The sequence below is a fragment of the Python bivittatus genome, unplaced genomic scaffold (genome assembly GCF_059951505.1).
Source record: "Python bivittatus isolate LINGU-HERP-01145 unplaced genomic scaffold, Pbiv_v1 ctg000120_np1212, whole genome shotgun sequence".
NCBI classification, from domain to species: domain Eukaryota; kingdom Metazoa; phylum Chordata; class Lepidosauria; order Squamata; family Pythonidae; genus Python; species Python bivittatus.
In genome coordinates, this window is record NW_028277037.1 from 9,252,632 (window position 1) to 9,279,610 (window position 26,979).

Sequence of the window (26,979 nt, forward strand, 5' to 3'; positions counted from 1 at the left end):
AGGTGACATAAATAGTTGGGTGGGATCAAGATGAGCAAATACAGAAAAAGACCTAAGAAGAATGAGAATGGTAAAAGGAATATTTGCTTAGAACGTTTCAAAAACAAGATTTAGGCAAACGAGTATTCTTATGGAAAAGTAATGAATTAAAAAGATCACTGATTTAATTGTTTTTGAAGAAAATCTGAGTTACTGAAGAATATGAAAGTGATGAAGGGTTCTGAATGTGGGATGAACAGTGATTTAGTAGTGGACCTCGGGGAAAAAGAAGTACATGAAAGAAAGCAGTGATAGTAGAAGAATTGCAGGAGAAAAAATGAGTCCTGCATGAAAAAGTAATAGAAGACTAATTATTCTTGCAACAGAATGAATGAAAAGTGGGTGTGAAAAAAAAAAGGATTCAGAAAATGCCTGAATGAGAGTGAGAAGAATTACGTTACAGAGTGCCACAAAAGCATAGAGTTATAATAGGAAGTATGAAAAAGGATGCCTGGTGGAATTAAGTGAAAAGAGTTGTGGATCAGTAAAACAAATGCCTATAGGAATACGATTTGCTGCAAAAATGAGATGCCTCCAACAACGTGAATGGAATTAAAAATAGACGTAACAAAATGATTTGGGATGAAACAGAAGCCAGTGAATGCTGGAAGAAGTTCTTTTGATTTCTGTATGGATATGCATAGGATTTAAAATGAATTTCCTCACTAGATGCCCAAGGATAAAAACAGATGAAATGGAAGTCTTAAATGCTCTGAGGATGTTGAAAAATTGTAAGCTACAGGTGTAGATGGTGTAACTAGAGAACTGTTCAGGTACCAAAGAAGCTACTTATATATTTAATCTATATGGCTGCTTACAGAATGGTTGTGGGACTTGCTTAATGTGCAAAATGAAGACAGCATCCATGCCTGACTGGAAGAACACCATTATTGTTTCCTTATACAAGGGGAAAGGTATGCAAAAAGTACAGGGAGGTTCATAAACATGCCTGGGAAAGTTATTTGGCAGAATTCAGCTTAAAAGAACATGGATCTGAAAATTAATGTATCGAAGACCAAAGTAGGTGTGTTTGGCAGGGAAAATGAAATAAAATTGCAAGGTAGCATAAAAAGTGACAAAACTATAGCAAATAGATGAATTTATGTACGTTGGTAGAACATATACCAAAGACAGAAAAACTGATGGAGAAATTTTAGGATGTGCAAATGCTGATAGAAAGGTAGAAATAGTGGTTTGCTTTGAAAAATGTTTGTTGAAAGAAAGAAAATGTATCTAAGAGCATAGTTCTACCCACTTCATTTTATGGAAGTCAGAGTTAGGCCTGTCAGGAGAAATACAAAGTTTCATGCAATGAGAGTGCAGTACTTGTGTGTACAGTAAAACCAGAAGAAATAGGTCAAGAATGAATTGGCGTTGAATGAATGCAGATTGAATATAAAAGTGAATGACTAATATGAAAAAAGTATGTTGAAGTGATTTGGTCATATACAGATAATGAGCAAGGATCAAACTACAATACAAATACATGAAGGAACTGTGAGGAAGGGAGCCCTGAGAAAGCCATGGTTGAATGGCGTTGTTGAGATCATCAGAGGTGAAGACACTGAATGAAGTGGTGGCATGGACAAGGTGGAAGGAAGGGTGAAAAGTTATAGTGAAAGGGGCTGATATAAGTTAGATATAGCTCTACTTCCTTTTATTTCCTCACGCTTTAAAATTATTTGGCTATTTCCTACTCCTTTCTGTGTGTAACACAACACTGCATAACCCTAACGGAACAGTCTGATGGGTATGTTTAAGTAAGTATTTAAGTATGTTTATTTAAGTATGTTTATTTCTGGGCATGCAACTCACTGCTTAGAAAACTAATCAAATAATACATCCATCGCATGTTTAAGCACACACAATATGCAAAACCTTATTAAGCAAAATAAATGATTAAGATTGGGCATCATTGTCCTAACATCTCTGGCAATTCAATATATTTCAGAGCAGAACATTAAAATATGGCTTTCCAAACATGTTTAAAAGCACATTCTCTTGCTTTAATTTATTTCGTTAAGAGCTCTTCTGAACTGTTTTCCAGATAATTGTTTAAACTTAATATAAATTCCAGTTATACAGTGATAAAAAATCATAGCCCTCAAATCAACACTTATTGCCACCTCAAAGACTGGTCAGTCCTTTTTCCAATAACCATCCCTACGTATGGCTATACACCTGAGAATTTAATACAGCGTGCCTTAACATTAACAAATTTGTTCTTAACTCAGCACTTCAGAGCATGTGTAGAAAATTATTCAAGGGCAGTCATGAAAAAAGTCTCATTCATTGCATTAATTTTTTTGAAATACTTAACCTCTGCATAGTGTTCTCTTTTTTAGGGAAAGCTATCAGTGTAAAAAGAGTTTGGCTAGAATGATGTTTTATTAGAATTATTTAACAAAAAAATATTTAAGACATCTATACAATTTAACATCCAATCTGACAAAAAAGCAAAACCGAAGACTAAAATACAAAAAAAGTTAAAAAGTGCACTATTCAGTTCAGTATTTTGTTTTGTAGTTTGTTACAATATATGGAAAAATAAAATCCGAATAATATAACCATTTGCACACCTGTCACTATTTTACACTTATCTGTTCGGGTTGGAAGGAAATTTCTGAGCTTTACTGTCAGTTGCCATGCAAGTTGATTGGAATAAAACCCACTGATTTCAACTGGATGTTATACCTATCTAGGCGTGCATTAAGACTGCAGCCTCGCTCTTTGAAGAGTGAGGTGAACTTGGCAATATTTGTTGCAGCAAGAAGTTATTCAATATTTGGCATTTCATTCTCCTGCTCTCAAACAAAGGGATGCATTTATAGAAGTCCTGTATCACCCCATTTTGGAGGATACAGAAGTTTCGCTTTCGATGGCAGAACAACCCAGTCTGTTCTCTGAGTTCTGAGAGAGCTATCCTGATTAAAACTTTCAAACAGTACAATTTTCACAATAAAACTTAAGGCCATGTTTTATTTGCTGATCAATGGACAAAAAGGCATTGAGTTTTCCCACCCCCAGTTATTTCCTTGAAAGTCTGTGCTCATAAAAATCATGAAAAGTTGGAAAGACGGAATTATTGAAACTTTAAATATATTTTACACAATCTTATTTGTACAAAAATACAAGTTAATTATAAACATAAAGGGATGATACTATTAGGTAAATCTGTTTTGTGATATGCTACTATATATATATATATCTATATATATATTTATTTATTTATAAAACATCTCATCACTGTCTCATTGAGATCCGTACCAGATTGAATCACTACTAGCAAAGAACCCTAGTATTACGCGGACCATGTTTTCAGCTGTAAATATTTCAATTTCAGACTGGCCAAAATAAAAGATTAAAAAAAAAATTAGGGCACTGATGTCCATAAACCAACAAATAATTTGGCTAGAATGTGGCAAACACAAACACACAGATCTCTACAAGAAACCATTATCAGTACATAATTGTTGCACATATACCAACATGGAATGAAACTTTAGTGAGATGCCATGGAAAATTCACTCGTCTTCAACTTGGCATTTTCTCTTATTTCGTCAAACGAGTATGTCTTCGTTACTACTCCATTCTTAAACACTGTATGAAGGAGATCCTGCAAAGGAACACCATTTGTGGCAGCTTTAGTAAAAGTAATACAGTGTCTACCCCCAAAATGAAGTGACTTAAACAGACTGCTACAGACTCTAAGGTGAGTTATGGTTTGGATAGGTTTGCTCTATATGGGAACTTCACCACAGAGAGCAGCTTATTACTCCCAAAATAATGGTCCTTTAATTTACAAAACTACGTTACTGTATCTGCTGATTTGTGTGTGTTGAGAATTGAAGGTGTTGGTGAAGACATCTAAAGCCAGAACACTTCGAGACCGAGGTTATTTGATGGAATAACCCTCCTATTATTTCCTTGGTTGATCTGCTGTGGAGTTCTGCAGCTTCTTATCTTACTGCTAGCAAATATATATGCCACAGCAACTATGCCACTCCAATTATGGCTTTCTCTTCAGAAGTTTCGCAGGCACCAACACTGACCTACTTTAAGAAACAGGTTATGGCGTAGCTAGTTATGCAAGTCTCCTGAATGTGACTTTAACACATTTCAGTTTGCCAGTTAAGGTTAGTTTTAATAGCTGCTGTAGGACCCATCTACTGACTGAGATGTGAGATATGGGGCAGTTTAGAAATATTTTAAACAAATAAATTAATGCACTGTATGTAACAGCCTGCACACACGTATTACTCTCTGCATCTAAAAGCAGAGGCAGATCATTGGTTGGTATAACTTAATAACATCCACAGTAGCCAGAAAGCACCTTTTCCTGGAAATCCTAGAGATTGGACCACAAGTCTTCTGAATACAAAATGTAAGGCTACAAGAGTAATATTTGATCAGTCTAACTATTATTCTATCCCCATAGCACTCATTCAGATGTCTACAGGATGCTTACGAGCAAAACGTGCATCACCTTTGTCACCAGAGATTATTAATTTGGCTAATGGCCACTGAGAGCATTATCTTCCGTGAACTGGGTTGGGTGGTATAAAGCAAAATATACAGCATGTTATAAAGGAGATATATGAATCTATATAATATAATATAAATATTATAAAGGATAAAGCATGTTATAACAAGAGGATTTGAAACAAAGCAGCAGTTGGTCTTAGCATGAAGTATTTTTCTGGTACTTTTACAATTACAAAAATCCTGTCACTTTAAGTGGAAGGATACATATCTTTATCAATTCTACAACAATCTGAAGAGCGTTACCTATCTTTTCATTTTTGAACAAGTTATTTTATTGCTAGGTTCTTGATTGGAAGACTATTTAGAAATTGTTTTACTGTTTATCCCTGATGGTTAACTGGAAAAAAGTTAATAATTCAATACATAAGTTATGCTATTTTTTATTAGTGTAGGACACAGGTATGTTCTTGCATCTTTTTGTCTCTTTTTGTATACAAAAGAAATATAACTAAATATTAAAAGGCAGAAACTACTGAAAACTGTGAATTGCTTTTCTATTCTCTAGGTGCCAAATCATGTTTCCACTGATGTGCTAGTTTAGGATTAGTGGAGAATGCAAGCATGTTTGCGCTTCTATTCTAAAATACCAAAACAAGTTATTTATACCCATTCCCCTAAGACTGCAAGAGAAATTTAAGCATTTAATATACCTGTCCATATTCTTCTAGATCCCCTTTGCCTTCTTCTAGGGTAACAAAGTCTCCGTTTGGGGTTCTGTGTAAAGACAATCTTCCTTTCTTTGAACGTTTGTTAGGATCAGCTACAGGATCTTTAAAGACGTTTACCTAGAAACCAAATTCAAAATGAGTTCATACGCACTGACCTCAGTTTATTCCTGTTTTTCTCTAAAGTAAAAATTACATTTAGAGAACATACCCCAAGGCCGTTGGTAACCACATAACTGCATTTGAAGGAGCAGTTCAAGAGATCTCTAGTTAATTTCTGCAGCAGAGCTCCTCCTGAGCCAAAGGCAATGTTTTCAATACTCCATTTTTGTTGTTTCATTCCCTCCACTATCTGAAAAGGATAGAAAATGCTTTAAGCATTGCACAAGGAAGGTACAGTTTCCAAATTAAGCATATGCCTCATAATGTACATGCACTGACTCTACTTTTTCAAAAAGAAAATTATGCATAAACTTATTGTGGATAAGTGTAACTTACAAAAACAGAAATGTAGACTGTGTAAGAGAAGATAATAGTTAGCATCCTGTTTGGTTCCTTTTAAGAAATCTGAAGTAGCTAAGAAATCCACTGTTAACTCTCTCCCAACCCCTAAGCTACAATTTCCAATACAGGTAGTCCTTGATTTATGACCATTTGTTCAGCGACTGTTCAAAGCTACAACCATACTGAATGAATGATGGCTACAACTGGTCCTTGGGGTTACGGCCATCTCGGCATCCCCATGGTCACATGATTGCAATCTGGGTGCTTGGCAACCCGTTTGCACTTCTGACCAGTTGCCAAGCACCCCATAATCACGTGATCGCCATTTGCAACCTTCCCTGCTGGCTTCCCCAGAAACACGATAGGGAAACCAGCAGGGAAGGTCCCAAGTCACTGGGGTAAGTCTTCACCACCCATGCACCCTACCCCAGCTCCTCTGCGTTCATGCCACACTGACCACTCATGCATCCCTGCGCACCCCTCCCCAACCCGCACCTGAGCATCCTCCCCAACCTGTGTGGCACCTCTTGTGCACCCCGTGCACCCTCCCTGACCCATGCAGCACCTCTTGCACATCTCTCCACAACCTCTCCAACCCATGTGGCACCAATTGCACACTCCCATGCACCCTCCCTGACCAGTGCCTCTTGCGCAGCCCTGCGCACTCTCCCTAACCTGTGCGGGGCCTCTTGCACACCCTCCCTGATCCACGCAGCACACCTCTCCCACACTCCCATGCCTCTTGCACACCCCTGCGCACTCTCCCTAACCCATGCAGTGCCTTTTGCGCACCACCGTGCATCCTTCCTGACCCTCCCACACACCCCTGCGCGCCCTGTCACTCCCTCCCCCACCCATCAGCAGCCGCTTACCTGCCTGACGGCCTGGGACTTGCAACTTCCTGCTGGCTTCATTACTAACTTTGATTGTGGGAAGCTGACAGGAAGTTGCCTCGCCTAATGACCCTGGGATTCAGTTAATGACGGCAACCAGGACTGCAGGGATTGCCATCACTAAGTGATGTGGTTGCACTTTATGACCACATTGCTTAGCAATGGAAATTCCAGTCCCAATTGTCGTAAGTCAAGGACTACCAGCATTTTGGAAGGCACGGACACCTCCGGAATTTTAAGGAGAGTTCTTGTCATCACCACAAATAAAGTCTGTGGAGGCAACATCAATCACTAAATGTTGGGAGTGCCCCTGCCTTTCTTTTTAATCCTTTTGAGGTTGGCTGGGTGAAAAATAGGAAAATCCCAGTTTGTGGCTGCTGTGGCTTTTTCCTTTTTTCCTGTGAAGAATCCTCATAGGGCCAAGAAGAATTTTATGTAACAAAAAGGCAGGATGGCTGAAAGTTCTGTAGGTGCCCAAGGTTTAAAAAGAAAATGTACGTCTGCTTAAAAATAAATTGAAAAAAGACAAAGGAATTGACTGGGTGGCCCAAGACATATCCAACGGCCACACACTGTGGTTGTTATTCAAACTGGAAAGGCCAGTTTGTGCAAGACAATTCTAAGCTACTTATCTTCTAGTACGCATAGTCCAAACTACAAGGAACAAGTTTTAAAATGCAAGCAACTTCTTTTCCCAGCTAAAAGACAGCAACAGGAAGACACCACTGTTTTCCTTTGAACAGAGTCTGTTCAAGGTTAAATGATACTTCGTACACGTCAAGTTACACATAGAACAAGGTCATCAAAAAGCATCACAGGCTAAGACCGTGACCTTCAGCACGGCATCATGTGGCACCATTTTGTCCCCAAGGTCATTCAACAGCGTCTGCAAGTTTTCTGGCTTCTCTCTACTCTACTTCCTGTAATTTAGAGCAAAGAGGATGTGGTAAGATTTTGCAAGAATTCACGCTGGGATCTCATCAGCTTTTGTTCCAACTGAAAGATAATGTGGGATGGCACGCATCTTGTCAGATGTCAACAGCCGCTGGGGGTCTCCTGGATTGCAAAAAAACTGCACTTGCAATAAGTGAAAATTGAAAGAGAAGGGGAAACTGCCAGTAAAAGGAATGTGCAGGAGGGGAAAAAAGGTAACGAGCAATGTTAGCTGCTGTTTCAGCTGCTCTCTGCAAATTAACTTTTTTAACGCTGTGCTATTAAGACATGACATATTTTTCCACTTAATATTTGTCAGACTTTGAAAATACATTTTGTATAGACAAGTTTGAGAACACAGCCACAAATTAAGGTACAATCATTTAATAATACTCATGTTAAAAGGTAACAGAAGGACCTATCTACAGATTAATCAGAAAACCGCACCTCTTGCAATGTGTTGATATCCACACCGTCTCCTTGAATAATTCTGAGGTAAGGTGGCAACACTTTATAACCTTTTGCATTTTCTGCAATAGGGAACTTCTTTCCTAAAATTTCCAAAACCTACCAAAACAAAAACAGAAACAAAGCCCAACACAAATATTAAGCAATTCAATCAGTCATCCATTAAATAAACCCAGTGGATAACAATCAATCAATCAATCAATCAATCAATCAATCAATCAATCCCGCTGGATAACAATAAATAAATAAATAGCAAATTCAAACAAATTCAGAATAGAAGTTATATACTGAAAAGATCTAAAGAAAGAAAAATCCCAACCGAGTCACTGAATTAAAGTTATTCTTTGAAGGAAACCCTGGGTTGTGATAAAGCATGCTTTGCACGTAGAATATGGCTTCGCTCTGTGGCACTTCTTTCAGGACCACTCATGTTAACCTGCATCTGTCAGGAGATGCAACAACAGATACACCTAAAAATGTGCAAGTGCAATGGATCTGAGTGTAAAAAGATATTTGCCTCCAGATGTTATTCGTCCTCAAGGTTCCCTCCATCAGTCTTTTTAACACCAGGAATATCAAGAACTAATTAGTAAATTCTCTGCCACAGAGATAAGGAACATTAAATTAGAAAGACCAGAGCCTTAAGTCATTCTAAGGCAGAAGTGGAAGCCACACGGAAAAGCCAACCAACATTTCACAACTGGGTTCTTTACTTATTTTTTTAAACGCTAATGATGATATTCTTATTTATTTAGGATAAAAAGACCGGTACAGTTGATAATATTACATGGGGATAGGGGTGGTGGAGAGGTCACCCCATAGATGATGTTAATTATATATTTCGTCCTTTCACCTTCTAGCATTTCTGTAAGGACTGTCTTCAGCATTAGATAAAGGTGGGAATGTGCTTTTGATGTTTTAGGTGGTTTTGTTTTTACATTTTAACGTTTGTGGTTTGGCTGCCGCAGTTTAGTTTTTCAAGATGATTTTCTAAAAAGACATATACGTTTCTTAGAAAGACAGAATAGATATACAGAGAATTAAATATATCTGTCAATATATTTTCAGGAAGTGTTTACGTTATGCAGCACCTGTCTATGGGAAATCAGTGCCAATTTAAACAAACGGGTTGGAGTTACATTCCTGAATACAAGCTGTACCTGAAACATTTGTGATTGTTTATCGAGCTCTTCCTCATATCAGTAAAATGAAATGATGAACTTTTAAAGAGGCACATACATAAAATAAAGTGTTATTTCTGTTAAAATTCACCTTGGCTTTGGGAATTCACTGGGTCATTTTTAGATTGCTCTCACTCAACCCAATGTACAGAACTGTGGGCAAAAAATGGAGGAGAAAGTGCCTCGGGCGCCTGAAGACAGAAATCAAACAAAACCACTACCTATTGTATTCGGTTAATTTTGTGTAGCTTTTATGTGGGATGTGTGGGTGGGCTGAAGAACCCAGGAGCCTGGTTCAAGCAGCTAAGTGGCACACGCTGATTTAGCAACAATTATTTTTACTATGCAATTTCAAAATCTTGGGATAATTCTGAGCCATTACCTTTAGCACAGTGTCAAGAGGATTTCCTGAATCTGGCCGAATAATGAGGGGAGCCTCTGCACTTCTTGATTCAATTAAATGCCTTAAATCTTCACCCCATATTTTTTCACAAGCATTGTAAATGTCATAACTGTCGCTGACCACAGATACAGGCACTGAAGAAAAATGGGTCACAATATGTTTGAAAGCATCTTTTTCATGGTCTTTTCCCCAAGCTGTTATAGTACTGGAAGAACAAGAGATGTTTATTAAATTGAGGTGTACATTAGTCCAACTGCATTTTCCTTCACAACAATGTATTATGCAGCAATTCATTCTGATATAATTATACTTATTTCCTTTTTTTATACTTTTGTTTGTAATCCAAAGTTCTTTAGGTAGCAAACAGCAATGTTTTCTTAAAGCAACATTAGATAATGTTTTCATTCATATGAAACTGCTAAAAATCTTCACTGCCTTATGGAAGTTTTCCACTATAGGTAGTCCTTGACTTACAACCACAATTGGGACCAGAACTTCCAACGCTAAGTGATGCGGTCGTTAATTGAGTTATGCCAGATTTTACCACCATTTTTTCCACAGTCGTTAAGCAAACCACTGTGGTTAAGTGAATCTGGCTTCCCCCACTGACTTTGTCAGAAGTCCCCTGGGAAGGTCACAAATGGTGATTATGTGACCCGGGACATTGCAACTGTCGTAAATACATGCCAAGTGCTCAAATCAGTGGGGACACTGTGATTGTCATAAGTGCGAGGACTGGTCGTAAGTCACTTTTTCAGTGCCGTCATAACTTCAAATGGTCGTTAAATGAATGGTCATAAGTTGAGAACTACTTGTGCGCCTATCTCAAACAGTTCACCCTGTAGATTGATTAATCATACTTAAATCATCAATTTCTATAGTATAGTATGGATTTCCCAAAAGAACTTATGAAGATGACTCTACTTATAAAAATTTCCAAATGAACCTAATTAGAAAACTAATAGACATGTATGCTTTCATGTAGAGGGCATGTAAAAATGAATTTTAAAGAGTTATACATTTTGACTAAACAGTAACAAGAGACCCATCTTCTGATGGTATTAACCAATGGCACTGAACTTTTATCTAGAGTGCAATCACAGGTGCTTGAACATTTGTAAGCAAAAGCACAAAATGATCTCAAGATGATCTGTAACTGAAACAAGAAGTACGAATTTTATATTATTTTATTGCCACATCATTTCTCTGACATATATTGAGCAATCCAAATGCCCTCCCCCAAAGCACTGAACCATAGGAACCCTAAATCAAGGAAACCATGGAGAAACACTCTATTTGTAACAATTCTTAGCCTGCTTTTTACTAAAAATTATCCTAAAACAGGGCATAACAAAATGTATTGATGCATTTGAAATGAGAATTTTTTTTATTACAAATTAATTGTAGTAGCTTGATAGATTCCCAAAAGGAACTAGAAAAACAAATGTAGATGCCAGTATGAATTAATTCTACCGCTTGAATCTTTCATTACTTTTTTAATGAATTTATATGCAAGTTACTCAACTCATCAAATCAAGCTGCAAATAAACTGAACACTACTAGAAGTTACTGGTTGATATCAGAATTGCTAATAAACTGCAACCATGTTGCATGAATGGTTTATACATTTATAACCTTTATATGTATATAAAATAGCCATCTGTAGTTGTGGTAGTAATATTTGCAGCAGACCACGGCTTCAGCCAATCTAAACCTGATTGCAAACATAGGAAGAATAAAAACTAGTCTCCCTCAACAATGACGTGATGCCTGATAGCTACCATATTGGATTTGGGGCAATACAGAAATAGTTTGCCATAGCTTTTTCTGAGATGTTAGTTCAAATTCCAAACTGTTCTCCAATGGTCCTACTCCAGTACCAGCCAAATCTGATGTTGCTTAGGTTTCTCAAGATCAACCTAAGATTCGCTTGATGTTATCACCTGCTGAGGATAACAGGAAGAATAGGCTGCTTATATAAATAGTGTCAATAAAATAAACAGTTACCTGTGTTCAGCAGCTGGAACAGAATAACCTGAAACGGGGTCTTTTGTTCCATAATATTTCTTAATTAAAGCAATTCCTGCTACAGTATCAGTTCCTTTGAAGTTCACCAAATGTGCAGAAGCTCCTATTCCTGCAGTCTGAGAAAACATGATTTCGAATTGCAGGCACGCTCATCCAAAATGACTATTACTAGAACATTCTGCTTTAATGAATGGTAGGGTCTACTCTAATTAAGTAGCACTTTCTCCAGTTTTACAATACACATGTAAAAGGCAATATACATTAAGATAACAAGTGCCATTCATTTTTTACTACAACTTAGTATTATACAGAAAAGAAACATTGTGTATTCAAAGTTTATCAAATACAGATGAAGAATTAACTTTCCATTAAATACTCCTGTTTATGATCCAACTTTCTGCATATTTGTTTCGCAAGATTTGATTTGAATGGGGTTGCTCCAGACTTCATGGCTGCCTTGACAGCATGGATCTGTCTCAATTTGATATTGGTCCAAAACAGGTGGCAAATCATATTCTGGAATTTTTTTTTCCTGTAGGGACCTGAAAGTGGGGGATTTCACATCTATCCCCTTGTCATAGTCAGACCGCTTCCTACTAAAAAATAAGCTTTATGATCCAGAAACTTCAGTCCTACAAAATACTATGGCAAGAGGACTAACGGCGACTGGGTGATATGAACTTTATACTCTTCACTGGCTCTCAGAGAGTTTCCAGTCCCTAGCATTAACGTATAAAGGTGTTCACAGCTTAATACCACAGCATCTGAAAAAATGCCTCCCCTCCTACATTCCTACCGATAACCTAAGATCACCTTAAACAGGCTGTTCTAAAAACCTGAGGTTCAGCAAATGACTATTTGAGAACAGATCCTTTCAGTGGTAGATCCCTGACTTTGGAATGTCTATCCCAAGGATGTCCACCTGGTTCCAGGTTTATTGTCTTTTCAGCACATTATTGTTCTCCCAGATTTTTAAACAATGTGTTAGTGCTGCTGTGATAGTTTTAGCTTTTTCCTGTAGCTTTTAATTCCCAGTGCTATAATTTGTTTCACTTCGTATATTTTATACAATGTTTTCATGTATGTCTTTATTCAACTGCTTTAATAAGTGCTTAATTGTTTGTACTGTATTGTAAACCCTTTGAGAATGTTCAATGGGAAGTGGCAGGCAAATGTTTTAAAGAAAAATATAAATGAATGAATGAATGAATGAATGAATGAATGAATGAATGAATGAATGAATGAAATGAGCATTACCTCTTGTGAAGAGACCCCTCTGTAACCGAAATCATGAAGTTTGTATTCCAGTCCTTCTAAACTGCCTGAGGTTTCCAGCAAGTATTTTGCCAATATCTTCTTTTGTTCTCTGGAGTTTGTGGCTACTGTGATTGGATACCACGACTGAACAAGAATAGTCTAGTAAAAGATAACATACGCCATAAATAAAAGAGAAGATTCCAACTCTAAAGCAGACTGAAAATAAAAACTGAAATGTAATGAAGAACGGGAACTACAACACAGCACTGAAAGTTAGATATGGTACATGGTAATCACGTATATCTACAGATTATCATACTTCTGCTGGCTGGACTTTGGCCTATCTATCCAGAATTCTGTTCCTACAGTGGGAACCTAGATGTCACTGCAAGTTCAGAAGCAGGATATGAGTACAAAAGAACTCACTTGTTCCTCAGCAAGAGAAGCCTACTGGCTATATCTTCTATGAATTGATTTAATCATAGAAAGCTGTTGGAACTAATTGGTCTTACTAAATCTAAGGAAGCAATTTCATAATATAACTACATGCTGTAAATAGTATTTCTTTTTATCTTGTCACAAATCTTCCTCAACTCAACTTTGTTCATTGACCAGGGTCTAGAGTTCTGAGGGTGGGGTTAGGGTTAGGGTTTCATTCAATCCAGTTTCAACACACTATGGCTAATTTTTTACACTTCCATCACAGCTCCCATTTATTTATTTAAAATTCAACACTATTTACCTCAATCCAGTTTGTAAGCCAGTAACAGTTTGGATCAGTGTTTTCAACAGTGAAAAGTACATTTCCTCTTGGAATGACAAAGCCCTCAGGAACAGCCTTTATTTCAATAGGAAGATGGCCATCATATTTCTATCATATAAAAGAGAAACAGGCAATGATTTGGAAAATAGTCAAATACCACCATCTATTTCATTGGATGAAAAACAGGTTTTAATATAAATATATACTTTTTATCTATCTGCTTTTAAATATCCAAAGATACTGCTACAGATTTCTCTGGCTTGCTTAAAAGAACACTGACTAAAGTAATGTCATCTTTTCAATTACAATCTTTGCTATAGTTTTAACCATGTTAGCAAGATTCAACGTATCTTGGGTATTAACAGAATGCTACTTCGGAAACAAAATAATGATTTCCCCAAGGAAGGCAAGCTTCCATAAGAAGAAATAAATAGGTTGTGACATACCAGGAAAAAATTCAAAACATCTGATTTTAAGGACTATAATATTTGAGACAGAACTAACTTTCCATGCTTGTAAGTCACATATAAATTACGAAGAGATCTTTACTCACAGAACAAACATTAAAAAGCTTTTAGATAGTGTTATTGCATATTCCATATGAACAATTGGCAAGCACATTCAACTCTCCAAATTTTTCTACATAGAAGCAAATTCCTTCTAGTTGACCTTTAACTTTGCATTTGCTACGTGAAAGGTACATTGCTTTACTCTATTTCATTTTAAAAAATAAGCATCTAATAGCCCTATCAAACTGAAAGATAACTTCTGACAGTTTCATGCACAACCCCCTTTTCAACAAGCGTATGTAAGTGCAGAGGTACACAATGTTCTACTAAATGCAAATATTAACTCAATTTCCTTTTACCTCAAGAATATAGTTCCATCCCGTTTCATTGAAGACATCATCCTGAAAGTGTTCCTTATACACCTCTTTGGCTACCTGTATTTTCTCTTTGGTTACCACTTTGCCTATGAAACAATTTAAACTGTATTATATACTCAAAGAAATGCAGTTTAAGACATGAGAATCTGCTCTAAAAGGTGGTTACACCACCTCTCTTATTATGTTCTAGAAGAAACTGGCTAATGCATGCAGTTATTCTGGATTATGGCCAGTGGATTTCTCTCCATTTATTATATGATTACTCACAAGTGGGAATACACCCCAATCTTAAACTATTCTTCAGATTCAGGCACACTGGTTTTATGGAAATTGATGTGGAAATGATAATCTGAAAGAAGACAGCTGCGTTGCAATATCTCAACCCTCTCAGCCCGGGTTTTTTTTGAAAAAAATATTATTACTTCTACTACTGCTGCTTTTGGAGAAGCCACTGTGATAAATCAAGAAGCCCCATTCACTTTTTAACAAACAATTGACAGCAACTCCTATTTGTCCAGGTTTTTGTATTTGAGGAACATTTTCTTAGATGTATTCATTCCCAATTGATGCTCAAGGCAACTAACAGTAAAATATACATTAACAAAAACAATTTAACTATTAAACTGTGTACATCACTTAGAGCAGTGTTTCTCAACCATGACAACTTGAAGATGGGTGGACTTCAACTCCCAAAATTCCCCAGCCAGCACGGCTGGCTGAGGAATTCTGGGAGTTAAAGTCCACCCATCTTCAAGTTGCCAAGGCTGAGAAACACTGATTTAGAGTGACCATAATAGCTAGCTTATAGGGCTGAAGGGCTAAATAAAAATATCTGTGGGCAGGTTAGTCAGAAAAAAAACAAGAATTTCTAGAACTTGGAAACCACCCCTAAGAAGAGTCTTTTTTGAATCTCTTCCAAGCACACTTCAGTTATTGGAGCAGATAAAGATATCTCCTGCTGAAAAACTTCAAACTTGGGCAAGCACATATGCCCATTTAGTTACCTTGGCACAAAATCCTAACTATGCCCAGAAACAGAACTGTAATCCATGAAACTGTTGTAACATACAAGTCAGATTCTACACATAGTGACCTAGACGTATTTTCATCTAGCTAAGGTTACAAGACCCTTTTCGAAGGCTTTTCAGTAGTTCAAACAAGATGTAATTAAGGCCAGGTTGGCCAGCTTCAGAAATAAATGCACTTAGCACATTTATCTTAGTTTGAAGAAGCATGCATGACATCCAAATTTAAGATGAATTCAGATGTACATCTGAACCATCCACCACCATTTTCTAAGAGAGTACAATATATCCAAGAAAGGCTGCTCTTCCTTTCTACTACTTAGGAACAATCTTCAATGTATTGAATCATATTCATTGCATCAATGCAATTATCACTGATTCAGAATCCAAATAACTTAACTGGGTACATAATAATTGGGTGTTAATAGCATCATGGGTGATAATTCCCAGATTCTGAATAACCTCAACTGGTAGTGTAGTTTAAATGTTAAATAGTACTGTATAGGAGATATGAAAGAACCCTAGAATACACCATGGACAACTGATAAGATGCTGAACAGGAGTCCTTCAGTGTTACTTTCTGGAACTTTCTAGGGATGAAGGGAAATTTTTGGTGCCTCCAAGCTCCATCTCAGCCAGGCATCTAGTCAAATAGCTACAGAGAAATCTAACTGAACTGATAAGGAACTTTCCCCAGTGTTGATCCTGGCACAGATCATCCACTAAAGTGATGCAAATGATCTCTGTTCTATAGCTAGGGCTGAAGTTCAATTAAAATTGATTTTGTAATCTGCCTGATCCAGAAATAGTTGGAACAGATTCTACCACACACTCAAGCTGAAACACGGATTACTGGAGATTGGCCACAAAAAGTACAGTTTGATGGAGTTCAAACATGCCTTCTTTTAAGGTTTGATGAAAAAACATCCTCTTGAGATTGGAATCTTCAAGCATCTACATTCCCATGCTATATTTCAGCAAAAGGAAGTATAACAGTAATATTTTATTTATCAGATATTTATAGCCTTCATCCTTTACACAAATTCACTTTACCACTTAAGTCTTAAAGTCAATATAATAAAATAAGCATTGTTCCAACAAAACTTGACTTGAATAGAAACTGGAATTTGGAAACGATCAAAACTAATTTTTAAACATAAATGTCAAGATATCACACTGTAAGTATTATGAATTTGCACTTTTGCATAAAACATTTTACCTTCAAAATATATATAACTGAACCTCATGAAAAGTAGCTTGGTTCACTGTTTCTCAAATATTTCAGTAGCTGAACATGATGAACTGTTCCCCTGAAAGCCGACTACAGTATAGCATGATATAACTTAAACACAGAAAGTGTGTGTGTGCTGTCTGTATGAAAATTTAATATATCTGGTTAAGAGCCTTCGCTCTTCCTCAAACTTTAAGAACTGTTATTATAAGAGTGAAAACATTAAAAAGCTAAGACATAGTTGAACCCAGATCCTATATTTATATAAGCAATTAATTCAGAATAAAATAATTGCAGTGCGTATGACAATTCAAGGATTCTTTTATGATTTATCCTTAATACAAGTCCAACTTAAGACATTTCAAAAGTTATTCTTACTCCACAAAAAGCAGTAGAGAAATGACAACAGGGAATGACAGTGACAATATGGAAATGTGGTATTTGAAAATCTAGGAAAAAAAAATACCTTGTAAGTATTTATTAAGTATGTACTGCAACCCGTAAAAAACTGTTTCCTCATATTTGACCTTCCTTAATTTGGAGTTCTCCGTCTTCTTTTCACGACATTCAAAGTAGGAATAAACTTTGCTTGTATTAGGTGGATATTGTTTATAATGTGTCACCTACAATAAGATAACCCCGAGTAAGAAAACATTTCAGTCCATAAGAAGGGGGAAAAAAAAGTTATCCGAATTAAACCTCTGGTGCTACAAGCATTTTTTTCAAGGATCACTTTCATCCTCCGCCTGACAAACTTGGGGTTGCTCAAGTCTGTCCACATTTGGAAGCAAGGAGCATTTATCACTCCATTTCAGTGGCTGGCAATATAGGGAGCAGGCATTCCTCTTTCCTGTTTCATTCCAAACATTATAGATTTGCTACTGTGTCTTATGCACACAACCTACAAAACAAACTTTTCCACAATTGAGAAGTGAAACTGACCAGGATTCTAAGTAAACGTGAAACATGATAGACATGATTTTCACTCTGCAATTTCACAATTAAATTTACTAGTACCAGCATGCTTTTAGAAACTAGTCCAGTGTTTCTCAACCTTAGCAACTTTAAAGATGTGTGGACTTCAACTCCCAGAATTGGCTGGGAGTTGAAGTCCACATATCTTAAAGTTTCCAAGGTTGAGAAACACTGGACTAAAAGTTTCATTCAAGCACAGGTTAACGTACGTTTTGCTCAGGAATAATTTGTTGGGTGGAACATGGTATGATCAGACTATCATCCAATATAGCCATGTGTTTCTTATGCACACTATAAATCTGAAAAGCTTAGCCTTGTCAATAAACAAGTACCTTTTACACCTCTCCCCCACATAATATGCTTTCTGGCAAGACTGAATAGCATTATTATATGTAAGAACTAAAAATAAGCAGAGGAGACAAAAGATGTCAATGAAATCTCATTTTCTACAATAGGACGCAAATATTAATGACACCAGCTTTGCTATACTAGTCAACAGAATGTTTTGCCTCAATCCTAACACTATTGCATTTAAACCTAAAGAAGTATTAGAAAAAAGAGCTTAGTAAAAAAAAAAAAAAAAGGGTTTTGGTTCACATTTTGTCCAAGACTTTTTCAGAAAATGATTCTGGCAACTTTAAGGCACATTTTGCTTAAACTTAGTCACCCAAAAAATTAAACATTTTTTAACCCAGAATTTGATGACACATTCTCAAGGGAAATTTACCAACTTATTTTAAAATATGTACTCCGAAATGTTCAAGACAAAAGCATTTTATTTCCCTTACCTGAAAAACTAAAGCTGTAGATTAAAAGATTTTTAAAAGTCAAAATTTCCTTTCCACCAGTTATGCTTTTATTTTTTTTTTTAATTTTTGCATTTCTGTCAGCATGAGCAATGAATTAGCCTGGTCAGTTTCACTCTCTGTTTCTGATATACAGTAGTATTTGCATTTCCAACACTGTAAGACAACGTTTGATAAGGTACACAATTAAAATAGTGAAAATATAATTGATCAGATTCTTAGGTCTAAAAATTCTTAAACTTCTGAGGTAACACATACAATACAAATGCCAGTACTGTACACATTTATTCCAAATACAGAATTGGCAGCATCTAAACTAGAAAAGATGGATTACTCTCTTCCATGACAAAGTTTGTTGACTACATTACCCAATGTTTTATAATTCCACATGAACAAGGGGCTTCGGGGGGTCTTTTTGCTTATTTAATACCATCTGTCAAGCTGTAATTATCATCATCTAAAGATAAAACTCTTTCATATAGTTATGAGAACACAACCATCTGTGGCTTGGTCAACAAAGGATGGTTGCATTGTTTAGTATAACCTGTCAAATATGTACTGCAATAACTATTGGAAGCATTTAAGATTTGGACATTCCTTAATGTAAAGGCTGAACCGATTCCAGAGGAGTTACAAAGCACCACCTCTCTTTCTCCCTTCCTAATGTTCATCCTTAATTCCATTTTGTATTCCATATTCAAATTAGGTTGTACACTCCAAGGAGATATTTTTATATTATTCTGCTTCCTAACTCTATAGTTTGTCTTTTGAAGAAGTATTTGCAGTGTCAAAATCAGTGATTTTTTTTTTAATGTACAGAAATATTTAGTTTTTAAAATGATTTCCCTCAAACTGGGACTTTCTAAGAGACCCAATTTGGTGTAGTGGTTAAGGCATGAAGCTAGAAACTGGGAGACCATGAGTTCTAGTCCCACCTAGGCACAAAGCCAGCTGGGTGACCCTGAGCCAGTCCTTTTATCTCAGCCCTAGGAGGGAGGCAATGGCAAACCACTTCTGAAAAACTTGCCAAGAAAACTGCAGGGACTTGTCCAGGCAGTCTCTGAGAATCAGACACAATTGAACAGATTAAAAAAAAGGTCTTTCTAAACATATTCCTCCTGAACTTATTCATTTTGCTAACTTTTTGTACAGAAAACTGTCTGATCCTTGAAGAAGAAGAAAAACCTAGTTAAGATCTTGCAGTTTCCCTGAAGGAACTGGTTAGCATTTTAGAAATGGTCCAAATCTATCACTGCCCTAAGCAATCTTGGTGGTTAAGAGCACTATATATATATATATATATTTTGGTGCCTTCAAGTTAGTTTTGAGTCCTGGCGACTGCCTGGACTAGTCCTTGCAATTTTCTTGGTAAGATTTTGGAAGTGGTTTGCCATTGCCTGCCTCCTAGGGCTGAGTGAGAAAGACTGGCCCAAGGTCACCCAGATGGGTTTGTGCCTAAAGCGGGACTAGAACTCAGTCTCTCAGTTTCTGGTCTGGTGCCTTAACCATCACACCAAACTGGCTCTCAGGAGCACTTATTATCTGTTATCTATTATTGGGCAAAGATAGTTTGGCCAGCTGATGACAATGATTCACGCATTATAACCTTGAAGTTGGTTTACTGTAATGCACAAATTATGACCTGAGGTGCCACAAAAGAACACATGTTGCCGTGTGTTGTACTGAGATTCAAGCTGCCAGTGTTAGTATACAAAGCCTTAAGCAGCTGGGGTCCAGGTTACCAAACAGGATCTCTCATTACACTGGTCCCCAGACATTCAACAATACTCAGTGGGGATGTGTGATCCTGTCCTCTGCATCTGGTTGCAAAATGCCAGCTGCCTATGGAATGACCTCCCCTCTGTGATGGCATATCAGGCCCCAAGGCTGATAGGTTTTACGCATCTCTGGCTGGTGAGTTTTTAAAAGATGCATAACATGTATCTTTTAATAGCGCCTGTCCCCAAATGTTAGCTCTCCGAATATTCATTTTTAACAAATTGTTTTTATTCTGCTTTATTCCTTTTGATTGTATGTGTTATGACTATGTAAACTATCTGAGGACTTTAAAAAAATCAAAATATTTTTAAATAGACATTTAATTCTAAAATCTAATCTAACATCTCATTCAGCATTATGGTTTTTCCCTGGAGTTTTTGACTTCTTAAGTCAATATATTTTTCTCTACCAAACAAAGCTAGAGACTGGTCCACATTTCCAATCAATCTGATTTAAATGCCATTGCCAAAAATAAGATTGGTCTATGCAGGGATCCACACTGTCTGAATGTGAATGTTATTTGAAGCTTATTTCAGATATTCTTCTTTGATTTTTTAAAAAATGGGTTAGACGTTTTTAGAAAGCAATTAAAAAAAAACAAAAACCCTGGACTCCAGAGTTTGCAAATGTGAGAATGATTTAGTGGAAGATATGCCTCATTATTTATTTTGCTGGCCCCTTTTAATTTTTTTTAGGCTTAGTTTTAAGGAAAATGTTAACTGGTTGGATATGTGGAAAAATGATTTCCTTTCAACTCTCCATAAAAGGGTGAATGGTATTATGAATATTTTGTGTCATGTTGTAACCTATGGTAACTATTTTTGTTTCTGATGTAACCTACAGTTGTAACACTAAAGTCTGACTAAATTCCAGTCTGTACATTAGTTGTGAAGTACAAATCAGGTCAGTTTGTATCAAAAGCAAGATATAAAATTCCTCAAATAACTCTAACATATTGGGCACAATATGCCAAATTGCTGTTTCCTTTCAATGCCTCTTTCATAACCACCTGTCCAGACAGCAGATGGTGACTATTTTGAAAGAAGTGTGGCTATTTGGTTATAAATAGGATCCATGGTAGGGCTAAAAGCAAAGTTTAGTACTATAAACTATGAAATACTATGAGTTTGCTAGCACTTTCTTCAGAAGCCAGCCAAGGTAAAATACTGCAAAGTAAATTACTACATCACCCAGCAGAGAAAGCTTTATTTATTGGGAAGAGCAACCTTGCCTTTAATAACTCATGCACCCAATGCAGGTAAGTATGTGGGGTAGTTATTTGACACCGATGGATTATAATAACTCTTGACTGCTATTTGTATTCATTTTCTTTTTTGTATTGTGTTTTAACTGTTTAATTGCTTTTATGATGGTTCGCTGCCCAGAGTCACTGGTTTGAGATGGGCGGCTATACAAATTGAATAAAAAATGAATAGTGGGAAAACAGATCACTTTTCCTTACTAATCCATTCTGTAAAAAGCACATATTTACTACTCTGCTAGAATGATAATAGTCTATGCTTTAATTCCAGCATGTGAAAAAAGGGGGTTATTTCTGTTTACTCAAAGCTAGTAATAAAACCCTTTGAAGGAGACTGCTCAGCATTAGTTACTTGGATAAGAACAGGGGATTTAATGGCACAACGCTATTCACATTTTCAGGTCAGAAGTTGTGACAACTTTGTCTATATACCAAGAAAAATCTTCACAACATACAGATAACTATATGTGCACACAAAGAACAGCAGCAATCTCTATCTGCACCAAACTGTAGTTTAGTGGTAAAACATGTGCTTTCCATTAAAAAAATGAAAGGCCCTTTCTATCTAGCTGTCTTCTAGATGATACCCTTCAAATGTATTTGATTTCCATCATCCCCAGCTATCATGATTCGGATAAGACTGGTTATTGTAGCCCAAACATTCAGAGGGCACAAATTTAGGAAAGGTGGATGCCTATCAGTGTTTCTCAACCTTAGCAACTTGTAAGACATTTGGACTTCAACTTCCAGATGGCTGGGGAATTCTGGAAGTTGAAGTCCAAACGTCTTACAAGTTGCTAAGGTTGAGAAACACTGCACTGTACTGTGCCAACATCAGACAGCTTCCTATGCTGATTTTAATTTTAAAATATAAGAGTATCACACTTTGCTCGGGATATCATAAGATTTCTTACCAGAAAAATCCAGTCCAAAGTTAAGCACTTACAGCCGTACCTTCTGACTCACTGGCTTGAAGTTAAGTTTGTGACAATTCCCTGACCCACTTTTTTTCTGCTACAGTATCCCCAAAACGTCTGATAATTCACCTTAGGCTGAGAAGCCTGAACAGGATTCATTTTTCATTTCCCCAAACCCTCTCCTATGCAACTGTTTTCATAAAATTGCATAACTGGCAAAAGCAAGGCAGTGCAAAACAATAATTAGGAAGATAATTCTAACTGCCAGGTAAGTTCTGAATTTCTTCACCAGATCCATGACATCTGAGGTGGGCCATTTTGCCTGACTGGCTAAAGTAAAGCGACAGTCTCTTTCTCCAAAGGGATCTATATTCATAAAGAATAAAGGGAGCATCTATATTCATAAAGAATATAGATCTTTCATTTATTTCACTTACCCCCTGCATTTTGTAAAATTGAGAAAGTGCTCAAAAGGGTAAAGAAGGAACAAGATAAAGCAGAAAGAAGCAAGGAGGTCCTGCCAAACAACATCCAATTAGAAGACCCAGATATTTTCTATTAAGCTTGCCTGCCATGAATTCTGAACACGTTCCAAAGTCCAAGACCTTGGATTATGGATGTAATATACAACTAGCTTAATTAGGCTGACCAACTGATTTGATTTGGAATTTAGTACGTGCGATTGTCATCTTCCCTTAAATTTCCTGTATTTTTCTTTTCCCAATAAACTCTTTCTAATATCTGGAGTTTTGGCTTTATTTATTTAAATACCAATAGATGGATTCCAGAGGGTGTTCTTGGTATCTGCAAGACTGGCTTCTCTGTGTAGAAATGACCCATCTGATATGTGCACCCCAGCAAAATCTATCAGCAGTCCTCTAAGAGGGGAAGGTGAGAGTCCACAGACAATGTTTTACTGTTACAGTCCCTCTGCCATAGAATAACCTCCCTCTCAAGGCCAGCGAACTGCTTTGTTAGTGGCCTACTGGAAGTTTGTAAAAATGGAACTATTCTAGAGAATATTTGGGGATTAAGAAAGGATTATCATCTGTGTCTTTTTTGAACAATACTGTTTGGTTATTAATATTATTTTATATTCCTATGATAAAATCTCTGGGAGTCTATGTTGATTATGGCAATATATAAATACAGCAAGTAGGCAGGCAGGCAGGCAGGCAGGCAAAGAGTATTTTTCCCATTAATTCCCCTGCCCAGCTATACCTTGTACTTTCCAATGGTTCAGAAGGTTCCTGTACATCTGGGTTTTGGGGAGGAAGATCCACTCCCCCCTCCTCCAGAGCTGGGCTAAACAGCAATGTCCTTGATGGATGTGCTCCCTAGCTGGACAGACTAGATGGCTGTGCCTGACTGGAGGAAGCCTATGCCAAGTCTCTCTTACTGTTCCAAAAGAGGATTGCAAGTAAGGTTTAAATTACCATCCCTTCCAGCTTGTAACAAAGTCCCAGAGTGAAGTTTGCTTCTGAATATATATATGGGACTGTGCATTTTGTTCATTTAAATAGGATATAATGTGTGTGTTCTACTGTTCCCTTTTGAAATAAGCCTTAAAAGGGTTCACCTCTCCCTAGATCAGTGTTTCTCAACCATGGCAATTTTAAGATGTCTGGACTTCAACTCTCAGAATTCCCCAGCCGGCATGGCTGGCTGGGGAATTCTGGGAGTTGAAGTCCAGACATCTTAAAGCTGCCAGGGTTGAGAAACGCTGGTCTAGATTCTGCATAAACTAGATCCAGCTTTAATTACCATTGTAGGTGAACTGCTATCCCAAACCCTAACCCTTTGGATGTGTTGCGACCACAACTCCCATCATCTCCATGGTGCTTAGAGATTATGCAGGTTATAGCTTGGCACAACACATCTGAGTGTTGAGAAAGGCTGCATTACAATTTAAATACCAGCCCCAATCTCAGTCAAACTACGCCTTCCAGCTTCCTTTGAAGCAGTCAAGCTATAGATTTACATGTTGTATAACTCATAGCTTCAGGGACTCTATGACTTGATAGATTATCCTGTGGATATATGAAATGGTTTCTGCATCAGCAGTTCCCACGTGAATAATTATATAACGGAATAAAAATGTTGGGAGTCCAGTATATAAACTATTACAGTAATTATAATGCAACAATTAAATACTCAAATACAGCCCATAAGGGACCATAAGGGAATTCAACCAAAAACCCTTACAATCAAAAAAATCCCCCGTCAATATTAAAAATCAATTTCACTTTTTTTCTATTTAGGTCTTCTACAGTGATACACATAGTTATGTTTTTAAAAGCCCAAACGGTTTGATTTTGTGGTCTAAGTAACACCTGTAACTAGGAAATACTAGCAGCTTATAAGGCTTTGCAGCTGTAAAATTCTTTCCACAAGTCAGTGGAGACGATTATCCGGACCGAGAGCAAGAAGCAAAGTTACTTCAAGCCTGCAGTTTGCGCATCAGAAACCCCGCTTGCAAAGAAAGAAGCCTCCTTGCTCAGAAACACCGATCGCCCCTTCTCTTCGCAGCCAGCTGAAAGCAGCCCCCCGCGCTCCCCGACAATCGAGGCTAACTCGCTTTGCGCCAACCCAGCGATGCGGAGGTGGGTCGGGTCACTCCCTCGCTGCGAGGATTTGGGTTTCGATTTCCCTGGAAAGGGGGATGCCAGGCACGTGAACGAGCGAGCTGCTCGGCTGAAGCAGCTCCTGCCTGCCCGAATTTCGCTTTCTGTCTTGCTCGACTCCTCGCCTCCTCCTCCCTGCCTACTTTCCTGCCCCTGGAAACTTCTGCGCCGGGGCGGGCGGCGGCTCTGGGTCTCCCATCCGCGCCCGCGCCCCGCGGAGGTCAAGCACGTGCCCGGCGCAGCGCCGGGCTTCCCTCTTCGCGCCCGGCCGAGCCCCGGGCGGAGCGGGAGACGGGCCGGGCGCTCGCCCGGCGGGGCCGAAGACGCGCCTCCCCGCCGCCCGGTCCGTCTCCCCGGCGCGCCATGCCACCTGCGCGGCTCCCCAGGTCGGGTCGGGCCGGGGGGGGCCGCGCGCCCGCAGCGGCCAAGCGCGGCGCGCCGCTCCCGAGGGGCCCCTCGCGCCGAGCGACCCCGCAGCCCCTCCGCCCGGCGAGGGAGGCCCGGCCTGCGGGCCGTCACACACGGCGCCCCCGGCGCCCCCAGCGCCCCCAGCTCAGCCCGCGCCGGGAGCGGCCGGCCGGCCGGCGGGCGAGCGCAGGGCGCAGCTGGGCGCCGCGGAGGGCAGCGCCTGCGCCCGGCGGGTGCCCGCGCGGAGGGGCGCCAGGCCGGCGAGGGACCCTCCCGCTGCCCGCCTCCGACCCCCCCCAACCTTGTAGGAGTCCGTCGCCAGGAGGATGTTGAACTCGGCTCCGAGCGCGGCGCTCTCCATGCTGCCTGCGGCCGGGCAGGCGCGAGGGCGGCGGGGAGGGTGAAGGGCGCCGCGTCCGACGCGCCCCGCCGGCGGCCCCCGAGCGCGATCAGGCGGGCGGGCGGGAGGAAGGGCGGCAGAGGAGGGCTCCGCTGCCTTTCGCGTTGCCCACCCTCCGGGACCGTGGGGCGGGGCCTTGACGTCACGCGGGCCCGAGGGCCTGGATTGGCCGACATCCCCGAGAGGGAAGGGCGGGACGTGCGGAGAGATGCTGTGAGGTCACTGTGAGCAGGACTCTCGCTCTCTCCGTCGATTGGCTCCCCTCGCCGTCGCGCAGGGAGGATGGTCAGGCCGGGGAGTGACGTCGCGCCAGCAGCCCGAGACGCGCTCGCGCGTCTGTTTGGGTTCGTGATCTCCCCGCTCCAGAGCAAAAGAGGGGCGGAGTTGGGGGATTGACGTCACGAGGGGGCCCCTCGTTGCTCCCTCTCGTTGGACGGGATAGGGTGGTTCGGTGGGCGAGCGGCGGGGGAGGCGGGACGGGCGTGAGGTGATGCGCGGTGGGGGCTGGGGCAGGAGCGCGCATGCGCGGCAAACGAGCGGGTTTCTGGTTTCGATTCTCAGCCTCGAGGCGGGAGAGGGACGGTCCCTCAGAGGGAGTCTGACTCGGGTCTGTCCGCACGTGTACACGGTTCGCCCTTGAGCTTCGCGCCTTTTCCCGTCCCGTCATGATGCCATGCCGCACCTGCGGAAGGCGAGGAGAAGGGCGCCCGTTTTAAGGAAGGAAGTCCACCCATCTTAAAGCTGCTGAGGTTGAGACACACTGCCTTAAACCATAACCTGGTTTGCTTCCGGCTTAATATAAAGCGTTAATCCAGTCCATGGAGCCCGTGTACCTTAAGGGCTGCCCTTCGTGTCCTGCTTCCGTGTCCCGTTTGAATCGGGGTGCAAAAAGTGTGGCCGTTGTGCAACGTGTAAAACACCCTTCGAAACGAAGGGGGAGCTAAGAATTAGCCCTGCTTTCTTTCAGGTGGGTGCCAACGGTGATGAA

General features: G+C 39.4%; 1 protein-coding gene across 1 annotated transcript; it reads right to left on the reverse strand.

The window, feature by feature from the left end:
• Window positions 1–386: 386 nt before the first annotated feature.
• Window positions 387–26,125, reverse strand: NAMPT (nicotinamide phosphoribosyltransferase). The gene is made up of 11 exons (XM_088134993.1): window positions 25,893–26,125; window positions 17,288–17,444; window positions 14,548–14,651; window positions 13,659–13,787; window positions 12,917–13,075; window positions 11,639–11,775; window positions 9,611–9,836; window positions 8,027–8,146; window positions 5,461–5,601; window positions 5,235–5,369; window positions 387–3,655 (listed from the first exon to the last, which is right to left on the reverse strand). The coding sequence occupies exons 1-11, from the start codon at window positions 25,950–25,952 to the stop codon at window positions 3,542–3,544; spliced, it is 1,482 nt and encodes a 493-aa protein (XP_087991119.1). The 5' UTR covers window positions 25,953–26,125; the 3' UTR covers window positions 387–3,541.
• Window positions 26,126–26,979: the final 854 nt, after the last annotated feature.